The 24,033-nt window shown below is 53.1% G+C and overlaps 3 protein-coding genes across 13 annotated transcripts in view; 2 read left to right on the top strand and 1 right to left on the bottom strand.

The window, feature by feature from the left end:
• Positions 1 to 10,126, top strand: part of NDRG4 (NDRG family member 4) — a 36,894-nt gene extending 26,768 nt beyond the window's left edge. For 3 of the 5 annotated variants that reach the window (XM_055146388.1, XM_055146386.1, XM_055146389.1), the window contains 14 exons: positions 1,397 to 1,502; positions 1,643 to 1,763; positions 1,847 to 1,909; positions 2,011 to 2,071; positions 5,040 to 5,126; positions 5,212 to 5,268; positions 5,380 to 5,483; positions 5,961 to 6,017; positions 6,103 to 6,154; positions 6,602 to 6,649; positions 6,730 to 6,765; positions 6,861 to 6,912; positions 7,725 to 7,763; positions 8,293 to 10,126. In XM_055146388.1, the coding sequence (XP_055002363.1) occupies positions 1,397 to 1,502; positions 1,643 to 1,763; positions 1,847 to 1,909; positions 2,011 to 2,071; positions 5,040 to 5,126; positions 5,212 to 5,268; positions 5,380 to 5,483; positions 5,961 to 6,017; positions 6,103 to 6,154; positions 6,602 to 6,649; positions 6,730 to 6,765; positions 6,861 to 6,912; positions 7,725 to 7,763; positions 8,293 to 8,444 (1,035 nt within the window). In that variant the 3' untranslated portion in view covers positions 8,445 to 10,126. The remainder of the gene's footprint in view (positions 1 to 1,396; positions 1,503 to 1,642; positions 1,764 to 1,846; positions 1,910 to 2,010; positions 2,072 to 5,039; positions 5,127 to 5,211; positions 5,269 to 5,379; positions 5,484 to 5,960; positions 6,018 to 6,102; positions 6,155 to 6,601; positions 6,650 to 6,729; positions 6,766 to 6,860; positions 6,913 to 7,724; positions 7,764 to 8,292) is intronic. The other 2 variants (XM_055146387.1, XM_055146390.1) reach the window with 1 other exon arrangement.
• Positions 10,127 to 11,494: 1,368 nt separating this feature from the next.
• On the top strand, positions 11,495 to 15,075 carry SETD6 (SET domain containing 6, protein lysine methyltransferase). Its single transcript, XM_055144993.1, has 8 exons — positions 11,495 to 11,760; positions 11,844 to 11,988; positions 12,065 to 12,206; positions 12,310 to 12,504; positions 12,591 to 12,711; positions 13,738 to 13,918; positions 14,270 to 14,412; positions 14,645 to 15,075. The coding sequence occupies exons 1-8, from the start codon at positions 11,509 to 11,511 to the stop codon at positions 14,945 to 14,947; spliced, it is 1,482 nt and encodes a 493-aa protein (XP_055000968.1). The 5' UTR covers positions 11,495 to 11,508; the 3' UTR covers positions 14,948 to 15,075.
• Positions 15,076 to 15,836: 761 nt separating this feature from the next.
• Positions 15,837 to 24,033, bottom strand: part of CNOT1 (CCR4-NOT transcription complex subunit 1) — a 103,189-nt gene continuing 94,992 nt past the window's right edge. For all 7 annotated transcript variants that reach the window (XM_055144987.1, XM_004600631.3, XM_055144989.1 and 4 more), the window contains 6 exons: positions 23,425 to 23,598; positions 22,527 to 22,676; positions 20,847 to 21,027; positions 18,830 to 18,962; positions 17,061 to 17,195; positions 15,837 to 16,832 (listed from right to left, as the gene is read on the bottom strand). In XM_055144987.1, the coding sequence (XP_055000962.1) occupies positions 16,754 to 16,832; positions 17,061 to 17,195; positions 18,830 to 18,962; positions 20,847 to 21,027; positions 22,527 to 22,676; positions 23,425 to 23,598 (852 nt within the window). In that variant the 3' untranslated portion in view covers positions 15,837 to 16,753. The remainder of the gene's footprint in view (positions 16,833 to 17,060; positions 17,196 to 18,829; positions 18,963 to 20,846; positions 21,028 to 22,526; positions 22,677 to 23,424; positions 23,599 to 24,033) is intronic.

Below are 24,033 nucleotides of genomic sequence, written 5' to 3'. Positions count from 1 at the left end.
ACTGGCCTGCTCTGCACTTGACCTTGAGCAAGTCATTTCTCCCTTCCCGGCCTCAGTTTCCTCGCCTGGGTGACTTGCCCTTGCAGCGCACAGAAGGCAGCTGAGGGGGATGCGGCAGGGGGCAGGGAAGCAGGGAGGCCGTGGGGGCGCCGGTGCCCCCAGGACAATGGGGCTCCCGGCAGAAGCGAGCTCCTATGAGCTCTCGGGATGCGGCATTCGGCCCGTCACAGGCTGCTCCTAGACTCCAGGCCTGTCCCGGTGCTGCCATCCCTGCGGCCTGCGTCTCCTCTGTCCCGTGAGAGGCGGGAGCTGGGGTCTCTGGGCCCAAGTACCGTTTCCTTCTGTCCTTGACCCAAGCCCACCGCAGCCTTCCCGCAGCCGCCCGGGGCCGCGCCATGCAGGGTCACGCTGCCCTTCACCTCGCACCCACCTTTCTTGGGTCTTCCCGCCAACTGGCCCCGAGTGAGTCTGCAGGGGTCTCTCCCGGGGCTCGGGGTACCCAGGCTCCTCCATACACCATGTGCTCTGGGAGCCGAGGAGTAGCTGGGAGCGGCACCGACGGGGCCCTTCATCCCAGGCTTGGGGTGGGGCCTGAGTCTTGCGGGGTCACGGGAGGCCTTGGGGAGAGGCATTCCAGGTGGAAGGATGCGAGGAGCAAGGACTTGCAGGGGGGCAGAGAGATAGTCCAGCAGGGAGAGCACTTACCTTGCACGCTGCGACCCGGGTTCGATCCCTGGCACCCCTCTGGTCGCTTGAGCACCGCCAGAATGACCCCTGAGCACAGAGCCAGGTATGGCCCCAAAACCAAAAACAGAACATGGGGTGGGGCCGAAGAGGGGTACTCTTTAAGTACAGGAGTAGCACTTTTGCCAACCTGGCTTTGCCGTCCCCTGTGGTTCCCTGAGCCCACCAGGAGTGACCCCTGAGCTCAGAGCCAGGAGTCAGTCCTGAGCACCACTAGGTGTGACCCCCAAAACCAAAAGAAGCTGGGGTGGGGCAGAGAAGTGGCCGGGGGCAGGGGGCAAGGGGCAGGCGGGCAAGGCTGTCTGGCCTCTCTCCTCAGAAACAGCTGCTGTTGCAGGGCTCAGGGAGGTCTGGGGGTGAAAGTGAGTGGGGGTCCAGGCCTCATGTCACCGGGGTCAGCATGTCCCCATGCCCAAGTGCAGAGGGGACTAGAACTTACCAGAGCAAACCAGCTCAAGGGCCTGTGCTGAAGGCAGACTCCGTCAGTCTGTCCTCTCTGGGGGACACTTGGGGTGATGAGAGGGGGGGTGTCCCTTCCCTGTGGCGGTATGGTCCCCTGCAGACCCCACGGCCCCCGTAGCCTGGTTCTCTGGAGGAGCTGGAGTGGGGGCGGGGTGCCTCGGGGGTCCAGCGCCGTCTCCAACTCCCACAGGAACATGACATCGAAACGCCCTACGGCCTCCTGCACGTGGTGATCCGGGGGTCCCCCAAGGGGAACCGCCCAGCCATCCTCACCTACCACGACGTGGGCCTCAACCGTAAGTACCCGTCGCCTCATCTGGCTCTCCGGCCCCCAGAGTCTGTGGGTGCAGAGATGCCTCTCTCCTCCTGCCGGGCCCCCCAAGCCCCCGAGGCCGCCCCTGGGTCGGCCCCTCCACTGAGGAGCGTGTCTTTGCAGACAAACTGTGCTTCGACACCTTCTTCAACTCCGAGGACATGCAGGAGATCACCAAGCACTTCGTGGTGTGCCACGTGGACGCCCCTGGCCAGCAGGTGGGGGCGTCCCAGTTTCCTCAGGGGTAAGTGCCCGGAGACCTGTCCCCGGCACCGCCCCAGCCCCAGCCCCAGCCCCGCACAGGCCTCACCCCAGCTCTGCCCGCAGGTACCAGTTCCCCTCCATGGAGCAGCTGGCAGCCATGCTCCCCAGCGTGGTCCAGCACTTTGGGTGAGTGCCCCCCACCTGCCCTGGGCTGGGGGGCGGTGGGCTTCGACTGAGGGCGGCAGGTGGGGCCAGCCCGAGTGTGACGGGCCCATGTTCCCCGCTAGGTTCAAGTATGTGATCGGCATCGGCGTGGGAGCTGGGGCTTACGTGCTGGCCCAGTTTGCGGTGAGTGTGACCCCGCCAGTGCCCCCCCACCCAGACCCCCCGCAGCCCGGGCTGCCCTCTTTGGGGGCCAAGCCAGGACCTGAGACCCTTTCCTGTTCGTTGCATGTGTGTGTGTGTGTGTGTGTGTGTGTGTGTGTGTGTGTGTGTGTGTGTGTTTGAACCACACCCAGCAGTGCTCAGGACTTACTCCTGGCTTTGTGCTCAGGGCTCACTCCTGATGGGGCTTCAGGCAACCCAGATTAGCTGCATACATGGCATGTGCCTTTACCTGCTATACTGTCTTCCCGGCCCCAACCTTTCCTGTTTCCTTCAAGGAAACTAGCTTTTTGCTCTATACCCAGAAGTTCCTTTTCCTGTACGTTTTTTTTTCCCAGAGACTAAATTGCAACTTCTTCACCACAGCCTGAAATAAAAGTTTTTTGGGGCACAGTACTAGCCCACTGACTGCTCACCCCACCTGCTGAACACTCATTTCACGGGTCCAGGTGGTGTTTACACAGGAATCCTGCTCAACTAAAATGGTACCCAGGGAGTGGATGAGGTGTCATCCTGAGAAAGTTGCATTTCATGGGCTGGAGCAGCAGTACAGCACATTGGGTGTTTGCCCAGCACAGGGCCAACCTGGGTTCAATCCCTGGCACCCCATATGGTCCCTGAGCACTGCTAGGAGTGAGTCCTAAGCACAGAGCCAGAGGAATCCATGAGCATTGCCAAGTCTGACCCCCTTCAACATATATATGTGTGTTTGTGTATACACATGTGTGTGTTTATCAAATATATATGCAAGAATTCCCAGTTTGGGGGTCAGCATAGCCATTTTGTTCATCTTAGGCCAGTCTCTGCCTCCCCAAACTTGGCATGACGATGGGATTGTTTCCCCAGACACGGACGCACAGCGGAAGAGGGCGCGGGTGGCCTTTATAACAGTGCCCTGAAACAGGCTCGGGGATGTTGGTCCGTGGTGGTAGGGGAGTGAGGCAGTGCCGGGCTCACTCCTCACTGAGCGGCCCTGGGGGTGCAGCACCGGGAGGTGGTTCAGGGCCTGGGGCGCCTGGGAGAGCCGTGAGCTTGAACCCTGACACCACAGTCTCGTGAGAACGGAGGCAGGAGTAACGTGGTGAGCATCACTGGGCAGGACCCACGACCAAGAAACATAATAATTTGAGGCCAGAGCAATAGTACAGTGGGGACGGTGTCTGCCTTGCACGTGGCTGACAGGGCTTCAATCCCCGGCATCCCATATGGTCCCCTGAGTACCGCCAGGAGTAATTCCTGAATGCAGAGCCAGGAGTAAGCCCTGAACATTGCCGGGTGTGACCCAAAAAGAAACAAACAGCAACAACAACAACAACAAAGAAACAATAATAGCAATAGTAGCAGTAAAAAGGAAAGAGGGATATAGAGGGATGTTTTGTGGAAGTTGTTTCCTCCTTTTACAACAGTCTCTTCAAGGGTGGGCATTTTGTTTAAGCTGCGGGGGTGGGAGGGTTGTTTTTGGTTTTGGAGGGGACCTGGTTTGTGTTTACACCCAGCAGTGCTCCAGGGCTACTCCTGGCTCTGTGCTCAGGGAACCGTGCATGGTGCTGGGGGTCCAGCTGGGGTCAGTGGCACACCTCAGGGCAAGCGCCTTCACCCCTGTACTTGCTGTCTGGCTCCTAGCCCAGGGCTTCTTAAACGTTTCCTATTTGTGATCCCTTTGTGTTTGAGACATCTTTATGTGCCTGGGGCTGGAGTGATAGCCTTGCACTCGGCCGACCCGGGTTCGAATCCCAGCATCAATATGGTCCCCTGAATACCGCCAGGAGTAATTCCTGAGTGCAGAGCCAGGAGTGACCCCTGTGCATCGCCGGGTGTGACCCAAAAAGCAAGGAAAAAAAAAATCTTTATGTGCCCTTGGGCTATAACGTAGATGCACAAGGCCAGGAGATTGCTTGACCCGGGTTCAATTTCTAGCACTGTAGGGTCTCCCAGGCCCTGCTGGGTGTGGCCCAGTTATCCCCCATCTCTGCTAGGATGGCCCTGGCACCCCCAGCTCTGCTAGGATGGCCCCGGCACCCCCAGCTCTGCCTGAGCAGGGCCATGCCCTCAGGCCCTTGTGCTGAACCAAAGCTGAGACTTGTCAGTGGGGTCCTTGTAGCTCCTGAGCACAGTTTGGGAGCAATCGCCCCTCCTCCCCCAAATAGATATAGAGGGACCAGAGCGGTAGTAGCACCAGAACTTGGCACTTGCTTTCCATGTGGCTGACCTGGTTCACTCCCCAGTACCCTGTGCCCGCAGTAGTGATCCCCGAGCACAGAGCCAAGGGGAAGCACTGAACACGGCCGGGTGTGGCGCCCAAGCCAACATAAAATAGGGGTGCAAACCAGACACTGGCTGCTCACCAGCCAGACTTATTTCGAAGCATTTTTAGGGACCGCCCCCTTCTGTTCCCTGACCCTGGGTCTGCCCTGGAAGCATCCCTGAACTGGAGATGCCCCGAAGCCCGTTTCTGCTTTTCTCTGCTCCCAACCTGCTTTCCGTGGTGACACGGTGTTTCCTGTTTCTCCACCAGGGGCGCTGCTCCTGTAGTTCTAAACTGGAAACAGGACTCCAGCCTCCAGCCTCTATTTTGTGTTTGTGTTTGTGTTTGTGTTTGTGGGGGGGATGCCACACCCGGTGGTGCTCAGGGCCTACTCCTGGCAGAGTTCAGGGTACCGCAATGGGGTGCGGGGGAACTGAACCAGGGTCAGCCACGTGCAAGACAAACGCTTAGCCCTGGTCTTTGCCGCTGTCAGAGGCGCTCTCTTATCAGACACGCGTCTCACGTGTGATGGAAAGGCGGCGGGTGGGTGGGCACAGGCAGCCCCTGGCGCAGCCAGTGGGGTCACCAGGGCACCTGGGAGTCCCGGAAGCAGCTCGCTCTCCCCAGAGCCTGCTGCGAGTCGGGCCAGGCCAGAGGGTCACAGCCCCCTGTCCCCTCGTCCTGCAGCTCATCTTCCCCGACCTGGTGGAGGGGCTGGTGCTCATCAACATCGACCCCAACGGCAAGGGCTGGATCGACTGGGCGGCCACCAAGGTGAGGGGACCGGCCGGGGGGGGGGGTGCTGGGGCGAGGGGGTGTGGGCCCAGGCGCCGACACAGCCCGCCCACCTACTCCACAGCTCTCTGGCCTGACCAGTGCGCTCCCTGACACAGTGCTCGCCCACCTGTTCAGCCAGGTAAGGGCACGCCAGGCGGGCAAGCGGGTGGGGGGAGCCGGGGAGGTTCTGCCACACCTCAGGAGGCCCCCAGACTGGCGGGCCCCCCACCCCTGCGCTGGTGCCCCCCAGGAGGAGCTGGTGAACAACACGGAGCTGGTGCAGAGCTGCCGGCAGCAGATGAGCAACGTCGTGAACCAGGCCAACCTGCAGCTCTTCTGGAACATGTACAACAGGTGGGGGACCCCCGCGCACCCCCGCCTCGCCTCGGGGGCTGCGTGCTCAGGGCCTGCTCCCGTAGGGATGCCGGGCAGGGAGCCTCAGCCCAGCGCTGGGAGTCAGTTCAGACAAAGTTGCGGGGTTCAAATTCTGCTCCTCCCTTTGGGGGTTTCCTTCTGGGCAGGGGCCAGCCCCTTACCTCGCCCTTCGCTCATTCCCCGAACCCCACACCCCGCAGCACAGCTGTGCCCAGGGAAGGCTTCTGGGGGCGGGGGTCGTCTGTGCATTTTGAGCCCCCTGGAATGCATGGGGGTGGGAGTCTCCCCCGTTGCTGTGCTGTATCACCTGTCCCGCCCGTATCACCTGCTGGGACCTGGGGCAACGCCGTCTCCCGCCTCTGAGCGGGGCAGAGCCCGAGCTCTGGGAGCATGATGGGGGGTTAGGCTGGGGGCCCAGGCCCCGGTGCCCACCTCTGCCTCGTCTCCTCCCTGCAGCCGCAGGGACCTGGACATCAACCGGCCTGGAACAGTGCCCAACGCTAAGACGCTGCGGTGAGTGCCCCCCCGCCCCCTACCTGCACCCCAACAGCCCCCAGACACCTCGACACCCCCTAACACGCCTTCTCTGTGTGCGCAGCTGCCCCGTGATGCTGGTGGTTGGTGATAACGCGCCGGCCGAGGACGGAGTGGTGAGCAGGGTGGTGGGGGGGGTGGTGAGAGTAACTGGCTGGAGTAGGGGGGAGCGGGGCGGGGGGTGACTAGGGCTAGCAGGTGAGTGGGGTTGGGGGATAAGAGGGACCACCAGGGGTTGAGCAGAGCTGGAGGGCGAGACGGGTGGGGGGTGGGGGATGAGCAGGACTTGGGGGCTGGTGGGTGAGGCACTGGGGGTGTGACTGGGGGTGCCGAGGAGGGGAGGACTGAGCAGGGCAGGGTGGGGGGGTGTTGAGCGGGCCTGGGGCTGCGCCTGGCTGGGCAAGGTGGAACTCGGGTCTCCGGTCAGCAGGAGGCTGGGGCGGCCTGCATGGGGGTGTCTCCCCCTTTGTTGCCCTGCAGGGGAGGGGCGGGGCTGCTCGCCAGCTCCGGGTGAGGGTCCTGGGTGCTGCGCCCAACACACCCAGCTGGCCCCTCTTGCCCAGGTGGACTGCAACTCGAAGCTGGACCCCACCACCACGACCTTCCTGAAGGTGAGTCCCTCCTCGGGCGCGCCCGGGGCCCGGGCAGGGTGGGCGGGCCCCAGCTTGCTCACCCCCTCTCTTCCCTGCAGATGGCAGATTCCGGGGGACTACCCCAGGTCACCCAGGTGAGACATGACCCTCCCTCCTTCCCTCCCTCCCTCCCTCACCTGGGATGAGCCCCCCCCCGGGCCCCCCACTCAGTGCCCGTCTCTCTCCTCAGCCCGGCAAGCTGACCGAGGCCTTCAAATACTTCCTGCAAGGCATGGGCTACAGTGAGTGACCCGCGCACCCTTGGGAGGTTGGGGGCGCCCGTGGGGCAGGGCCTGTCTGGGGGGAGGCCTTCGGCACGCCAGCCCCAGGGTGTCACAGGAGTGAGCCTGGGGGTCCTGTGGCTGTTTGGGGAGGTGGGGAAGACTGGGATAGGCCGAGGCCCTGAGGGGCAGCTCCCCCCCCCCATGCTCTGCTGTTCTGAGGATCCCGGAGTTGGCCCTCCCCCCGCACCCCTCCTCCTCCCCACAACCCTCCTTCCCCCACATCTCTCCTCTTCCCTATGTCCCTCCTCCTCTCATACCCCTCCTTCCCCCACACCCATCCTCTCCCCAGCCTGCCCTCCCCAACACCCCCTTCTCTTAGCCTGCCCTCCTCGTCCTTGCACACCTCCTTTCCCCACACCCCTCCTTTCCCAAGCCTGCCCTCCCTGCCCCTGCACCCCTTCCTCTAGGCACCCTTGGTGGGGGCTGAGCAAGGCTCCAGAGGGACACGTGTAGGCTCGGGGCAGTACCATCCCAAGAACACCCCCCAGCAACCCCAGAGGCCCCCACTGGCCCTTGGCCTGGGGCCCTCAGAGTCCAGCTGCCCAGGAGGAGAAGGCGAGGTGGGCCCCCCGCTGTGCTGCGGGGGTGCCTAGGGCCAAGGGCAGTCGGAGCTGTGGGTCCTTCTGAGCGACTGACCGCAGTGGCGGGTGGGCAGGAAAAGCCCCGCCAGGGCCTGCCTTCGGTGGCTCTGCCGCCCCCCTCGGCGCCTGTCCCTGTCTCTGTGCCCCCCGTGTCCCCCACCCGCCACTCTCTGGCTTCTTCTCTCTTAGTTGCGCACTTGAAGGACCGGAGGCTGAGTGGAGGCACAGGTAGCCCCAAGCCCGCTGCATGCCCGGCCCGCCCTGCCTCTGCGGGCTGCAGCCAGGCTGCGTCTTGCTGTGGTTCGAACCCGGGTCTCACTCCCTCCAGAGCCCCTGCAGCCCCAGAGCTCGGGGGGCTCTGGAGGGCGGGCCGAGAACAGGCTTGCTTCTAGGGTGCCCCGTGCGGAGCCTCTCCAGGGGGAGCGGAGTGAGGGCAGAATGGGACTGGAGGCGCCCCATCCCCCTCCCTGTGGGGGCCTGCCCGCGCCCACCACTCCTGCCGGGCTCTGGCTGGCTGTTGGGAGCAGGGTCATGCTGGCCGCTGTGGGGGCCCCCCGGCCCCCCGCCCGTGCTGCTGGCGCTGCATGCCTGGCCTTGGCCGAGAGTGGGGAATGCGGCTGGGGGGAGGCATCGCCCCGCTTGGATGAGCCCCTGCCTCGGGGACTGAGCTCTGCGGGCGCTTGGCGTGTGTGACCCCCGCACCCCCACCCCGCCTCTACCTGGCCCTGGCGCGGCTCACGCCCGGCTCTGTCCACAGTGCCCTCGGCCAGCATGACCCGACTGGCACGTTCCCGCACCGCGTCCCTCACCAGCGCCGGCTCCGCGGAGGGCCGCCCGCAGCCCTGCACGCTGTCAGAGAGCAACGAGGGCCTGGGCCAGGTCAGCCACACCATGGAGGTGTCGTGCTAAGCCCGGGCCCCCTCCCGGGACGCCCACCTGCCCGCCGCACCCACGTCCTCCCCCCGCCATCCTTGCGCCCGCTCATTTTCCGTTTAGTTTATTTTTGTGAGGGCAAAGGGGAAGAAACGGGGTTACTTCTTTTTCTAAAAAAAAAAAAAAATCGAAGAGCCGACAACAGCGAGGGGCTCCCTGTCAGCCGCTGCAGCAGAGTCTCCCGGCGGTCTGAGGGGCTCTGAGGGGCTCACTGCTCCCGCCGCCGCCACCGCCCTGGCAGAGCTCGCTCTCTGCAGGCTCGGGGCTGCCAGGGGGGATGGTGGGGGGGGTGTCCGGAAGGAGGGGGGGTTGCTATAAAGAGCCAGAGTCGTCTCCTGCCCGGGACTCGGGATCAGAATCTAGATCAGAACCGGAGCAGCACGATGCTGGGGATGGAACCTGGGGGGTTCGAGAAGGTGGGTGCTGGGCGCGCAGGCTCAGGGCGCCCAGCTCGGACACTGGCCGGAGGGGAAGGGGGGAGCGGCGGGCACCGCTGGTTGTGTGTGGCAGTTGTGCGCAGGGCGCCATGCGAGGCCACCACCCTGACCAGGGCTGAGTGGGGCTCCCGGGTGGTTGGTGCTGCAGGGACAGACAGACAGACCACGGAGGCGGATGTGAGGCAGGAACCCCACAAACCTACACCTTTCCCCCTCGCACACCTGGTCCTTGACTGGGGGCCGAGGAAAGATGATGAGGATTGCCTTGGGGGAGGTGAGGGGCGGGCAGCAGTCCATGCTGAGTTCCTGGAGACCCCTTTTCGTGCCAGACTTCATGGAGGACTCAATAGCTGGGCCCAGGCTGCCCCCCCCACTGGAAGCAGGGTGGTTCTCTGGGGGGAGTTTGGTCAAAATTCCACGTCACTCAGGAAAGCTCAGTGGAGAGAACCGGGCCGGGGCAGGGAGGACGGAGACGGAGGCCATGACTGGCTGCGGCGGGAGGGGCCGGTTCCTGGCAGATGAGGAATGTTCCCCGCCACATGCAGCACCCGCTCCTGCCCAGGTGGGTCCGGAGCCTTCTGCGCCCCCCCCACCCCTCATCAGTTCAAATCTCCTGGCCCCCAAATGAGAAGCCATTTTGTCTCGGAGCCAAAATCAATTGCTGCCAAGTCGAAAAACAAGTGCAAAGGGGAGAGAGCACTGGAGCCTACAGGGCTGTGGAGGGGCGGGAGACGGGGTTCAGCTGTACCGGCATCCCCTCTGCACACCTCACCCCTTCAGTTATCTAAGCCATGACTAGACTGCCCTAGAGCCCGGTGGTGTCAGTCCGTCCCCAGTTCTAGTCACTCACGTGCTTCCTTTGAATATTGAATGTGACTGTTTGAAAAGCTGGTAGATTAATCCCACTTACTGTAGATAGTGCTGCCAATCTTTTTCCCCCTGTGTTCTTTGATGAGATCACTATCAATATCTATACAGTATATATCTGTGTGTATCGGGTCCTGCTGTGTGCGGTTTTCCATCCGAGGGCATCTCTCTCGTCAGAGTGAACTTTTATGGAGTTTCTTATTTTCCTCTCTGTACAAAGTGAAGCGCCTAATTTTGTGTATTCTTGTGGCTGATGTCATGAGACTTTGAGATGACAAAATGTAAAACAAATAAAAGCCCTTGTCAATGTAGAAAGTTAACTTCGCTGAAAAGCTAATAAAGAAATTAAGAACTTCGGTGTGGTGATGTCTGGGGACCACAGGAAAGTCTCCAAGAAACGTGTCTCATGGCTCCTTGGGCTCCAGGGGGCTTGAGGCCGTGGTTTCTGTCTGTATTTCCAACTATTACATCATCTTCACTGCTACTGTCGTCCCGTTGCTCATCGATTTGCTCGAACGGGCACCAGTAACGTTTCCATTGTGAGACTTGTTACTGGTTTTGGCACATTGAATACACCATGGGTAACTTGCCAGGCTCTGCCATGTGGGCGGATACTCTCAGTAGATTGCCAGGCTGAGAGGGATGGAGGAATCGAACCCGGGTTGGCTACGTGCAAGGCAAGCTATGCTATCGCTCCAGCACGTCATCTTATCAATCCTTATCTAATTCTCCAAGGTAGCTATTACCTTACTGTCACAGCCGAGGAGATAGATTTATCTGGGAGCTGGACTTCTGAAGAGAGATGGCTTAAAGGACTGGAGTGTACATAGGCCCTCCAAGTTTGACCCCTGTCACCCATGGCATCCCCAACCACTGATGGGGGTGACCCCCAGTATGGCCAGGGCATGGCCCAAAACCAAGGAAATAAAAGTCCTTGTCTGTAACCTCTATGCTCTTTGGCTTGTGGTTTTTTGTTTGTTTGGGCCACACCTGGCTGTGGTCAGTGCTTATTCCTCGCTCTGAGCTCAAGGATCACTCCTGGCCATACTCAGGGGACCACCTGGGGTGCTGGGGACTGAATCCAGGTCGGCAGCGTGCAAGGCAGAAACACCTCACCCTCTCCGCTGTACCATCGTCTCTCCAGGTTTCTTCCATGGCTAACCGCCTGCCCCCGCGTTGAAACCATCATCTTAGAGATGCATTACTCAGCTGCGCATTTACCCCTTACCTATCGCAAAAAGTTCTTGCTGTGTGTCAGCTAATAAAAATTCAAGGGCTATGTACATGAGAAACAGATACGTTAGCAAGCAGGGTCAAAGGCGGGGCTGGGGGGAGGTGGCGGGGACGACTTTCCCATCTCTGAGAACTCCCTTCCCGGGCTCGTCCGCTCTGTGCAAAACACGATGATGATGCGGTTAGAACGTATTCTAGAAAAAGGCCGAGGGGGGGGGGGGCCGCCCTGGCGCTGAGCTCCGAGGGGGCCGGCTTCGGGGCCCGCCGCTTCTCCTGCACAGCGGAGTGACGTCCTCCGACGCCAGAAGGGCAGCCAATGGAGAGTCGGGCCCGGCCCACTGCGGCTCGGGGACGTCGTCCTGCACCCGACCGCCCAAAGAAGGCTGTTTGGGGCAGGAGTGACGGGAGCAGGCTGACACGATCCCCACGTGGTGCGGCCCGGGGGCGTGGCCTCCGGAGCCCCGCCCCGGGGCGGGGCCGGGAGCCGGAAGCGGCCTCCGAGCATGGCGACGCAGGCCAAGCGCCGGCGGGTGAGTGGCGGGCCGCGGGCGCCGGGCTCGCCCCTGCCCGCCGGCCCGCGCGCGCCCCCCAAGCTCGCTCCCGCGCGCCCCCTCTCGCCCCCGGAGCCCCGCCCTGGCGTCGGCGAGCCCTCGCGGCCGTGCCCGGGGGCCGGGCCTGCGGGCGGCGGGGACGCGGACCCGGTGGCCGGCTTCCTGCGCTGGTGCCGGCACGTGGGGCTGGAGCTGAGCCCCAAGGTGAGCAGCGGCGGGCGCGGGGCGGGCGCGGGGCGGGCGCGCGGCCGGCGGCCCGGCGCTCACCGCCCGCCCTTCCCGCGCAGGTGGCGGTGAGCCGGCAGGGCACGGTGGCCGGCTACGGCATGGTGGCTCGGGAGAGCGTGCAGCCCGGGGAGCTGCTGTTCGCGGTGCCGCGGGCCGCGCTGCTGTCGCAGCACACCTGCTCCATCAGCGGCCTGCTGGAGCGAGGTGCGGCGCGGGGCGCGGCGGGGCGCGGCGGGGCGGCCCGGAGCGCCCGGAGCCCTCACCGCCGCGTCCCTTGCAGAGCAAGGCGCGCTGCAGAGCCAGTCGGGCTGGGTGCCGCTGCTGTTAGCGCTGCTCCACGAGCTGCAGGCCCCGGCTTCCACCTGGAGCCCTTACTTCGCGCTCTGGCCCGAGCTGGGCCGGTTGGAGCACCCCATGTTCTGGTGAGACGCCCTAGGAGGGACTGGGGGAGCTCCCTCCCGTAGCCGGCGCGGCCTAGGAACTGAGCTGCCAGCCAGGGGGGCCCGCGCGGGGGTGTCGCTGCAGGCCGGAGGAGCAGCGCCGGCGGTTGCTGCAGGGCACGGGAGTCCCCGAGGCGGTGGAGAAGGATCTGGCCAACATCCGCAGCGAGTTCTGTTCCATCGTGCTGCCCTTCATGGAGGCCCACCCTGATCTTTTCAGCCCCGCGGTCCGCTCTCTGGAGCTCTACCGCCAGCTTGTGGCACTAGTGATGGCCTACAGGTCAGTGAAGGAGCCCCTTCGGGACCGGAGGGAAGGCGCCCCACCCTAGCCTCACTGCGCACCGGGCTGCCGCCAAATTCTGACAGCTTTCAGGAACCACTGGAGGAAGAGGATGAAGAAAAGGAGCCCAATGCCCCTTTGATGGTGCCTGCTGCAGACATCCTAAATCATGTGGCCAACCACAATGCCAATCTAGAATACTCTCCAGTGAGTGGACCCTTTCCAGCTTTTAATTTTGTATGTGAACTGACTGAGCATTAGACTCAAGCAGTGGGACAAAATGAACTCAAGCTAGGTGGGGTCGGGGTGAGTGGGCGGCAGCAAAGCTATAGGATGTTGTCAAACATGTAAGTGAAGTCCTCCTCTTAAATATCTTTGAGTAATCTGAGCACAAAACATGTCGGTGGGCGGCAATTCTCAGTCAGAGGTCTGAAGACCCCCTCTGTTCCTTCAGCCATGTGTCAAATTGTTAAATCTGTACAGGACTGAAAATTACAAAATGGGGGCTAGAGAGAACTTGACAGACTGGGCAGCGTGGGCATGAACCCTGGCAGTGTGGTCCTCTGAGCACTGCGCTAGTGACCCCTGTGCTTATAACCAGGCATGGCCCCAAAGCAAAACCCATTTTGAAATGGATGCTATTTAAAAAAAAAATAATAAGAGGTGCTATTTTATCTCATTTACATTTCCTACTTTGTTTTTAACCGCTCAGCTCTTTTAATTTGCCCAAAAAAGAAAAAACAAAATTGGTTGCTCAGGGTACTATCTCACTGGTCCCAAACTGGCAACTTTTTAAAAAAACGCTGGTCATCTAATAAAACATGGAGGCTGGGTCCAGAGAAATACATATATAGTACATCGGATAAGGCAGTTGGTCTATATGAAGTCCACTCAGGTTCCGTCCCCAGCACTACCGTTGGTGTCCTGAGCCCCACTAGGAGTGATCTGAGCGCAGACTGAGGCAAGCCTTGAGTGTGATCACTGGGTGTGATTTCCCCCACCCCGCCCCAACCAACCAAAACCAAATCTGAGGCTGATCTTTTTAAGCCCTTACATTCTGCATTATAGAGTCTAACAGGTACTATAGATAGCATGCTGACTAGCAGGTGTCCGCCCAACTAAAATGTACTTGTTGGAGGGTCTTCCTAGTAGGGAAGTACTTTGTGGGCTGGGGCTTAAAGTACTTTGTGGGCTGTGAAGAACCTTGGCCCCGGTTTTTCCCTTCCATCCCAGAACTGTCTTCGGATGGTAGCTACTCAGCCTATTCCTGAAGGCCATGAGATATTCAACACTTATGGTCAAATGGCTAACTGGCAACTGATCCATATGTATGGTTTTGTTGAACCATACCCTGACAACACTAATGATACAGCTGACATTCAGATGGTGACGGTTCGTGAAGCAGCTTTACAGGGTGAGTGTGATTGTCTATCCTTGCCCCACATTTCTCTGATCTTTACAGACTTAGCACAGCGGTAGGGTATTCGCCTTTCACACAGCTGACCTGTGTTCGATTCCTCTGCCCCTCTCGGAGAGCCCAGCAAGCTACCGAGAGTATCACGCCCGCCCGGCAGAGCCTGGCAAGCTACCCGTGGCATATTGGATATGCCAAAAACAGTAACTATAAGTCTCACAATGAGAGACGTTAGTTACTGGTGCCTGCTCGAATGAATCGATGAGCAACGGGATGACAGTGACAGTTATAGACTAAGGTAAAATGAGTTCTTGGGTAAAATGGGATTTTCACATTACTTTTTACTTACAGGAATAAACACTGAATCGGAAAAGCTACTGCTTTATGAACGCTGGGATTTCTTATGCAAACTGGAAATGGTAGGGGAAGAAGGAGCCTTTGTGATCGGGCGTAAAGAGGTGCTGACTGAAGAGGAACTGATCACCACGCTAAAGGTAAAGGCTGAGAACGTCACTTAACATGGTGATACTTGGTGCTGCAATCTGTGTTAATCACACTCACGTGTGAGCCACCAATGACACGGGTTGAGTAAAAACGTAGATGAGAGAGAATGGGTGAGATGCCAGAGAAACCCTGCTACATGTTAAGATAAAAGGACTCTAAATCAATCCCCCAAAAATACTTAAGTAGTGCTTCCTAATGAAAGGTCCCTATGGTTGCGTCTAGGTACTTTGCATGCCTGCTGAAGAGTTCAGAGAGTTTAAAGACCAGGATGAATGGGCTGATGACAAAGGGGAAGAGGATAGCCTACTGATCACAAATATCCCCAAGCTCAAAGCATCATGGAAGCGACTTCTTCGGGACAGTGTTTTGTTGACCCTGAAAACCTATGCCACAGACTTAAAATCTGACCAAGCTTTACTCAGAAATGAGGTCTACTCTAAACTTGGCTGGAGGGAACAGCAAGCCTTACAGGTTTGCTACGGTCAGAAGATGATCTTACACCAGCTGTTAGAAATGACAAGTTAGCAGGCTCTTTGTTGGCCAAAGGAACCGTCCACGAGAAGAACTTTATTTAAGCTGTCAGTCACTGATACTTGAAAAAAGGAAAATATGGACCTTTTGTTTTGATTTCCTTATTAAATACCAAAAGAACAGTGACAAGTGTGGTAGGATTACTCTGAGGTAAGGATGCTGTACGTAATGATGGGAAACAGTAGACATGGGAATCACTGCTGATTGTTACTAAGACCAATTCCACAGCTCTACTTTCTCAGTTTCAACAATATCCAGCAGAATGTGACAGTAAATAGGCCTCAGAACTTAGATCTTGTTAGTATTAAAGTCTAGGGGCATCCTACATTACTTACAGAAGTGCTTCCTTTTAGAGAGGACTTCGTAAGCTATAACACACCTGAGAGTTAAAACCCTGAGACATCAATGAATCTGAAAATCCACTCATTTTAACTTATACTATTTAATTCAACCTTTTGTCCTCTCTGGTTATGAAACTTGACAGACATTAAACATAAGGTATAAATTTAAAATATGTATTCCTTAGGGAAAAAGTTTCGATATAAAGACTTGAAAGAAAATGGGCATTTTATATTTGTTTGACCTGCTCAGAACATTTTCCACCGTTAAAAAGAGCAGGGAAAGGGCTGGATAGTACAGTGGTTAAGGCACTTGCCTTGCACATATCGGACCTGGGGTTCAATCCCCAGTGCCACATATGGTCCCCTGAAAACCACTGGCTGTGGCCCTCACACAAAAATGGAATCGAGCTTGAAATCTTGCCATATAAAATGTGTTACAACCATGCCAGATTAGTAGTGGTCTGCAAAGGGGTCTGCTGTCCACTTTCCTCCTCACCACCAGCACTGGCTGCGGCTACTGAGAAAGGCACAGTGGACTCACATGCATGTCATGACTTTAATGTCCAACTATGGTATGCATACAACATACAAGAAGGAGGGGTTTAAAAGCCCAGGAACTAGGAAGGCTATGAAATACAACACACGGACCAATACAGTTACAAAACACTCAGAATCCTTACAAAAAATTGTATTGGTCCTTCTGATTTGTGTTAGATTGAACCATTTGTGGCTCTTCACTGGGATGATGGGGGAGGGCAAATGATAAGATTTGGTTCTTTGTACAACAGTTCCCAAGTCTCAGGAGAGGTAAGGGAGATTTGGGCCCTCTGCATTTCAGAGGGCCCAAGGTTTATTTGCCAAGAAACTGATATTCTCCCCAGAAGTCAGCATTAGAGTTGGGAAAAAGGCAAAACAGAAACATGGGATCTCAATTGAGAGTTTGTCCCATGTTCATTCCTTGGCATACCAAAGCCTAGCATTCACATTAAAAAAAATAAGTTAGTAAACTGGCTTTGGGGGTGGGGTGGGGTTGAGGAGGGGTGCACGCTATTCTTTGGGATACCAGGAATGTTAGAAAACAGGGAGCAATGCTCCAGACAACTGCATGGCATCAGAAGCCCCTTTGAATTAACTGGGCAGGTACCAGTTATCGGCCTGCCTTGAACACATTTTTGCACAAACCCAAGAAGTTCAGACAAAGGTTTTCTCTTTCATATATTTACACAAGTTCAAAATGATATTCACAGCATCTTCTAAATTTTGGCCGAGTCAAAAAATGCATTTAAAGTTTGGAACGTGTCCACATAGACAGGAAGCTGATCCCAACAGTAGTTGGGGCAGATACCCGAGAACCAAAGGGCTGGGAAAGTCAGGAGAAGCTGAAAGATTCTTCAGCCAGTTTATGAACTTGGTATGGTGGGACCTCCAGGCTGACACGTTTACAGAGATGCAGTTCCATCTAACTGGCACCTGTCCCTTCCATTACTTGTTGAGCCTGCTTCTGTCCCATGCAGCACTGTGCCACCGACTGGAATAACCTGAAGAATGGAGACAGTGTTAAGTTTGAGAGAACAACATTTAGGCAATACTTTGCACATCTCACAGGTTAGGGTGCATTCTGGGGTATGAAACAAGGACCAGATTAAACTTAATAGCCTCTACCTTTTGAGCCATATATCTGGGTCCTAATGTAATTATTAATCACACATCCAGATACTACCAAATGGTTCTCATCCTTAGTGGTGGGAAAACAAAACAAAACTCACTTTTCAATTTCCGGGGCACAGTGCACAAACTCATGGTTCCAGAATTTAAAGGCTGGATTTTTGATCAGCTCAATGAATGTAATAAGAAGACCCCAAGGATGTGGCCTATTTACAATCAACCGTTCCAAGAGAACCCTGGAGAAGGGGAGAGAAGTTAATGCATAGAGAAATACTACAAATTCATGACAATTTCTTCATTATTTATGTTCATCCCCAACTCTTAAACTATGTGTAAATACTGACTTCAAACCACCTCCTCCCGGGGCTGGAGTAGTGCTGCCCTTACACACGGCCAACTCAGGGACTGATCCCTCACACCACATATGGTCCCTGAGCATTGCCAGGAATAAGCCCCGAGCATCACTGGGTGTAGTCAACAAAAATGCCCCACTTCTTCCCACTGATGAGCCTGGAAGTAAATAGTTTCAGACTGCCAGACACAAACTAACCACTTAATGTATATTCAATAAAAACATTCACCTTTGACTTCATTTCGAAACAAAACAAAACTGGGGGTTTGGGGATGCGGTCATGCCACTATCATCAATGCTCAGAGGACATGACCTGTGCCAGTGTTATCTTGCACAGTTGACCTGAACTCATAACCAGCACCTCATATGGTCCCTCAATGCTGCCAGGACTGATCTGGAGCACAGAGCCAGAAGTACTGAGCACCCCCAGGTATGGCCTAAAAACCAAACCTCCACCCCCAAGTCAATTCAATTTTTATTTTTTTTTACTTTCTTGGGGGCCATAGCAGGCAGTGCTTGGGGCTTACTCCTGGCAAGCTCAGGAACAATATGGGGTGCTAGGGATCAAACCTGGGTCTACTGCATGCAAGGTAAATGTACCCGTTGTACTATCACTCTATCCCCACTGATCCAATTTTTGAAGTGTTTCTCTCTCATTGAAATCCACCCATTTCTCCAACGCTGTATATACTTAAAGTAATCTGCAACAGATTCCTCAGTAGTATTTAAAAAGTACTATCTGTACTATCCTATCACTAAGCTTTTAACCCAAAGAAATGAAGGAAATCCAAGGTTTCAACATGCCATTTAATAGGCTTAAATGACCTGGACACTTATCTTTTAACTTCACCAACAATTATAATTTGTACAAAATTTCTACTTGTGATTTTGTTGGTATATATTAAAATAAAGAGTGCAAGAACTATATCCATTTTAAATTATATCCACATCTAATATGTATACACAATCACTGTATCACTGTCATCCCGTTGCTCATCGATTTGCTCGAGTGGGCACCTTACAATGTATACGATTAATGTAAATTGCCTAGAAAACAGTCAAGATTTGTAACAAAAAATTGTTCTGAGGCTGGAGAACAGTGGGTAGGGCGCTAGCCTTGCATATGGCAGACTGGGGTTCAATCCCTGGCACCCCATGTGGCCCCCCTGAACAATGCTAGGAGTGATTCCTGAGTACAAAGCCATGGGTGACCCCTGAACATTGCCTGGTATGGCCCAAACACCCCACCCCTAAAAGCAGAAGAAGGAAAAAAGGTTTGTGTGGGCTTGCATCCATATTCTCCCTTGAACATGTATCTCACTTCTTTGGGCTCTATGTCTCTGTGTCCTTTCTCTTTCAAGCTTGTGTTCTCTCTTGAACATGTATTTTAGTCCTTTCCTTCATCCCTGCCCTACCCATCTTTCTAAGTTTCATTCAGTAAAAACCATCTTGCCATCTTGCTTCGCTAAAAAGTTCTTAAGGTTCCATGTAGAAGCATCTGAAAAATAATCTCCTTACCTTGTGATCTGTTCTTGGATAGCTTCAGTATTGGCCTCTGCAAAAAGGTACAGCATGGTGCAGCTAAAATAGTGAGTGTGGCTATTTGGGTACCGCAGCTGATTTGCAATTGCATTCAAGAAGAGATACCGACCTAGAAATTAAAAATACAAAGCTTAGCAAGTCTTACTCTTGAAAGCCAACACAACACATTAATTCTGATTGGCTAGGGTTAAGATTTCTCATAGGGTTCCTATATGAGAATTCTTGCTTTAAACCAGTAGTTTATCTTCATTTCTAAAGCAGATGTAGTACTTTTTCACAGGATTTTTTTTTGGGGGGGGGGGGTTATGCTTACACCCGGCTGTATTCAGGGGTTACTCCTGGCTCTGCACTCAGGAATCACTCAGGATCATATCAAACCAGGGTTAGCCATGTGCAAGGCAAGTGCCCTCCCTATTGTACTATCTCCCTGGGCTCTCACATTAAAATTTTCCTTTAATAAAAAAGGGAGGGAGGGGCACAGAGATAGTACAGCAAGTAGGGTGCTTGTCTTGCATGCAGCCAACCTGAATTTGATACCTGATACCCCATACAGTCCCACCAGAAGTGATCCCGGTGCACCATAGGGTGTGACCCCAAAACACAAAAAAGGATGAGTGGGTGGGTAGTTTAGGAAAGTAGCTCAGTAGAGAGTGCTAGCTTTACACGTGTGAGATTCTGGTTTATCTGGGGGCAGAAGGGAGGGAAACCAACTGTATGCAACAGTTAATAACTGTTTTACAATACTGCGGATTAGAAGATTGCTAGATTCCCTAGCGTACACTTGTGGCAAAATGACTGAGAAAAGGTTAACATGACTATATCACTGAACTTGTTTTGATGGCCCTTCAAGCTTCCTGGTGATAACCCTCGAAGGTTCCTAAACACCTTTTTTGTGAAGTGTTAGTTTAAAATAAGATCCAGATAGTACAGAAGAGTTAAGGTGCTTGTGTGGTTAGCTTTTTGATCTCCGACACAAAAAATTACCCCCAGCACCACCTACACCTGAACACTAGCAATGTCGTTCAAAGAAGCCCACCAAACCAAACAAAAAACTCTACACTATTACAATAAATATTTTCTAATTGGATTTGGCTAACTGCCTCTGCATCTTATAACACATACTATGCGTATGGCCATTACGCTCCTTTTAGACTTCACTAAGTGACCCTCATTCTTTTTGGTGCTAGACTGAACATAACAGTACTCAATTTTCTTTAGTCATGATTTCAATCTATCTCAAAATTTGTTCTATAAATAAGCATGCAATACAGTGTAGGTATGCATATATGCTTAAAATATGCCTCAAAGTAGGTATCCTTTAAAATATGTTACTCCGGGCAGGAGATAGTACAGCAGTTAGGGCATTTGCCTTGCATGTGGCTGACCTGGGATCAATTCCTAACATTCCATAGGGTCCCAAGGTAATTAGGAATTTCCTAATTGCAGAGCCAGGAGTAACCCCTGAGCATCAGTAGTTGTGACCCAAAAAGCACCCCTCTCCCCCGCACCAAGTATGTTACTTGAAGTACTTGGCTAGTAATTACCATTAGGGGGCTGGGGGGGAGAATGTTCAACTAGGTGAGATGAGACCTATAGAAGCAGGTTAAAAAAAATATTTTGCAGAATAGGTCACAATATAAATATTTTGCATAACAGGTTATAGTTTTCCATTATACTTTATATACTGGGTAAAGGAAGGCTAAACAGGTAATATGAGTCAATTTTAACAAAGACCAGTAAAAAGAATGTTTATTTTTATACCTAAAGTTAATCACATGCAAATATCAACAAAAACACATTCAATTTCTGGAAATCCCCCCCCCCCCCGTACCTATGTTTTTGTATACTGGACAGATAATATACAATGAAGATAAATAACAAGTCCGATCCATAAATATAGACAAAACACTATTGTGCCTTACTGGTTTTAAGACTAGACTGAGCAAAAGGTACAAAATACTTGGGGCTCTGGAGAAGGGTTGGTTTCACTCACCTTCAGTATCCAAATCTACCGCCAGGTTCTGGAAGATGTCCATGTGAGCAGAGTGGGTGATGGTGCTCATTGAAGGTGTACTGCCCTTGTTATGAATGTGTGCAATGGCCTGAGTCCCTACGTAGAGCACCAGTGCATTGATGAGCTGGAGGTTGTAGCGATTGCCAGGCTCATTGGATACCTAAATGACCAAAACAGAAAGTTCCTGACTCACCCACAAAGGATTATGCCGCCCTGAGTGCTAATAAAATCCTTTTTAATGCCTTCATAGAGAAGCTACCTGCACTGACATTCAAGTGCTATAAATCAGGGGCCAGAGCTATAGTACAGTGGGTATGGTGTTTGCATTGCATGCAGCCAACTGGATTTAATCCCTGACACCCCATAGAGCCAGCAGAACCCCAAAGTATCACTGGGTTTGGCCCCAAAAGCAAAAAATGAAACTTTTTTTTTTTTTAAAGAAAATTGCTTAAATATAACAAATATATCTGAGGCCATCTTCAGCAGAGAACAATTTCCTTTTGGAAGCCAATGTTCCAACAGTTACCAACACATAAAAAAAAACAACATACAAAAAAATTTATGAAAAAAATTATGTTCTATATTTAATGATAAAAACAGGAGAGAGGAGGCCAGAGCAAAAGTATAGCAGATAGGGCATGCTGGCCCATGTTCAATCCCTGGCATCTGTATGGTGCCTTGAGCACCTCCAAGAGTGATCCCTATGTGCAAGCCAGGAGGAGTAACCCCTGAGCCCCACTGGGTGTGGCCCAAAACCCAAAAAATTTAAAAAAAAGAAAATAATCATAACTCCTTGGTATGGAATGAGAAAGACAAGTGAAAATAAAATAGCTCAATAAATTGAATATATATATATATACATATATAGGTTTGATCACCAGGTTTGATCACCAGCACCACTTCGTCTCTCTTAACTCAAGCACTCAGCAGAAAGCAGCCCTGAGCATCTCCAGAAGTGTCCCACAAAAACAAGAGTTGAGGGGCTGGGACAATAGCACAGCAGGTAGGGCATTTGCCTTGCACGCGGCTGACCCAGGTTCGATTCCCAGCACCCAATATGGTCCCCTGAGCACTGCCAGGGGTAATTCCTGAGTGCAGAGCCAGGAGTAACCCCTGTGCATCGCGGGCGTAATCCAAAAAGCAAAAAAGAGTTGAAACAATGTATCATCAAATTATTCTAAAGGGAACATTAATCTGGAATTTGTCTATTTAGAAAAATTCTCAAGAAATGAGTTTGATGAGATAGTGCAGTGGGGAAGGCATTTGCCTTGCATGCACCAAACCTCGGTTCAATCCCCATCATTCCATATAGTGCCCCAAACAGAGTGCAGAGCCAAGAGTCACCCTTGAGCATTGCCAGGTGTGACCAAAAACTAAAGTAACAATATCCTCAAGAAAAATCTGTAGAACTGACAAAAGAATGACATTCAGAAATCTATTACCACACCCTCAAATAATCCATTCCTTGAATGGCTGTTCCTTGTGAAACAGCACAATATAACTCAATCTTATCCAGGTATATTAGAAATATAATGCAGTATTAAAATCTTTTCCATCAGGACAGAAAGACTAATTTCCCAAACTGACCAAACATAGGGCTGCAGATAAACAGTGGTTTCTATGAAAGATAAAGGCCATAGATTTAACCAAACAACGAACCTGTAGGTTGCTGCGCAGGTCAGACAGAAAAGTCACCGGTGATCGAGTTTTAAGATAGGAATCCAAATCCTTTTTGAATTGAGGTGGCATCACTCCAGTAAAATTGGTAAGAATCCGGGGTGCAATGTTAATTTCACTCAACATATCCACCTACCATGTAAAAATATAAGATTCACAACCAAAAACATAGCCATGGAGTTCTCAGCTAGTTGTATTTATGCAACAAAAAGGGAGGACTAGTTCTTCTACAAATAAAAATCCTTAAAAAAACAGAGCTTAAGGCTAGAATGATAGTACGTAAGGCCTTGGGTAAGGTTTCGATTCCACCACACCATATATTTCCCCAGGGCTCCAACAAAGGGTGATCTCTAAGCAAAGAAGCCCTGAGCACAGGCAGGTGTGGCCACAAATTTTTTTTTGTTTATTTTTAGGTCAGCCATATGATGCAAGGCTCCACTCGCTGTACTAGAATATGCAAAAAATACACCAAATAAAATTTATAAAAAGTCGTGTTTCAATAGCTGAATAAACAGCAGTATTCCGGGGCTGGAGTGATAGCACAGCGGGTAGGGCATTTGCCTTTCACACAGTCGACCTGAGTTCGATTCCCAGCATCCCATATTGCTCCCCGAGCACCACCAGGAGTGATTCCTGAGTGCATGAGCCAGGAGTAACCCCTGTGCATCGCCGGGTGTGACCCAAAAGAGCATAATTAAAAACAAAAAGAAAAATAGCAGTATTACTACATTAAAAGAAAAAGTGTTAAGCCTGTACCACCTTCTCTAATTTGATCATTTACAACTATACAAAAATGTACAAAAAGTACAAGTATACAAAAAACTCCAAAAGGAAATAAAAAAGAAGTAACACCTTTCCCTTGAACTCCTTACAACTTTACCTTCAAATTAGGAGTGAATGGATCTGGGAGCCTCATGTTTCTTGGGAAGGCACTCAAGATGAGATTTCTTAGCTGGATACAGTTAGGTGGGATCACATCACAAAATCCATAATGGTAATCACAAAGGAACTCAGGGAAATCATGCAAAAGAACCAGCAGCACTCTTAAAGTGCCCTATTTTTAAAAAAGATAAACAGGAGATTGACACACTAATTAAGAAAATGGGAGTAAATCTTTACTGTTATGAATGTAACTCAAGTAAAGTGTACATCAATAACAAAATTACATGATTTGGTTATCATACCATTTTGTCTAGAATCTCACACCAAGCATCAGGTGTTTACAGTCTTAAATGCATACATTAGAAGAAGCTAAGACACTGAAGTGATCTTTTCATGCACTGGAAAGTTCATTAATGTCTGCTTCAAACTGATTTAGAGATTCAGAGGAATCTCAATCTTATCCCATAGCAAGGTTTCAGAGGTGAAGCTGACTACATAAGTTTTAATGGAACAGCAAATGATAAAGAAGAATCAAAGTAATATTGAGAGGGCCGGGGAGTACAGAGTGTAGAGCACTTGCCTTGCCAAAGTTCAATCCCCAGCTCCC

Source organism: Sorex araneus, chromosome 8 (assembly GCF_027595985.1).
Source record: "Sorex araneus isolate mSorAra2 chromosome 8, mSorAra2.pri, whole genome shotgun sequence".
In the NCBI taxonomy this organism is placed as follows: Eukaryota; Metazoa; Chordata; class Mammalia; order Eulipotyphla; family Soricidae; genus Sorex; species Sorex araneus.
The sequence above is the reverse complement of the archived record's forward strand: the minus strand, read 5'-3'. Positions and strand labels throughout refer to the sequence as shown.

What these genes read in the sequence shown, in the direction of transcription:
- SETD6 (XM_055144993.1), top strand. Translation starts at nt 11,509, where the DNA reads ATGGCGACGCAGGCCAAGCGCCGGCGGGTGAGTGGCGGGCCGCGGGCG. An exon ending in TTGGAGCACCCCATGTTCTG is followed by an intron (nt 12,207 to 12,309) that starts GTGAGACGCCCT and finishes GTGTCGCTGCAG; the next exon opens with GCCGGAGGAGCAGCGCCGGC. An exon ending in AACTGATCACCACGCTAAAG is followed by an intron (nt 14,413 to 14,644) that starts GTAAAGGCTGAG and finishes GGTTGCGTCTAG; the next exon opens with GTACTTTGCATGCCTGCTGA.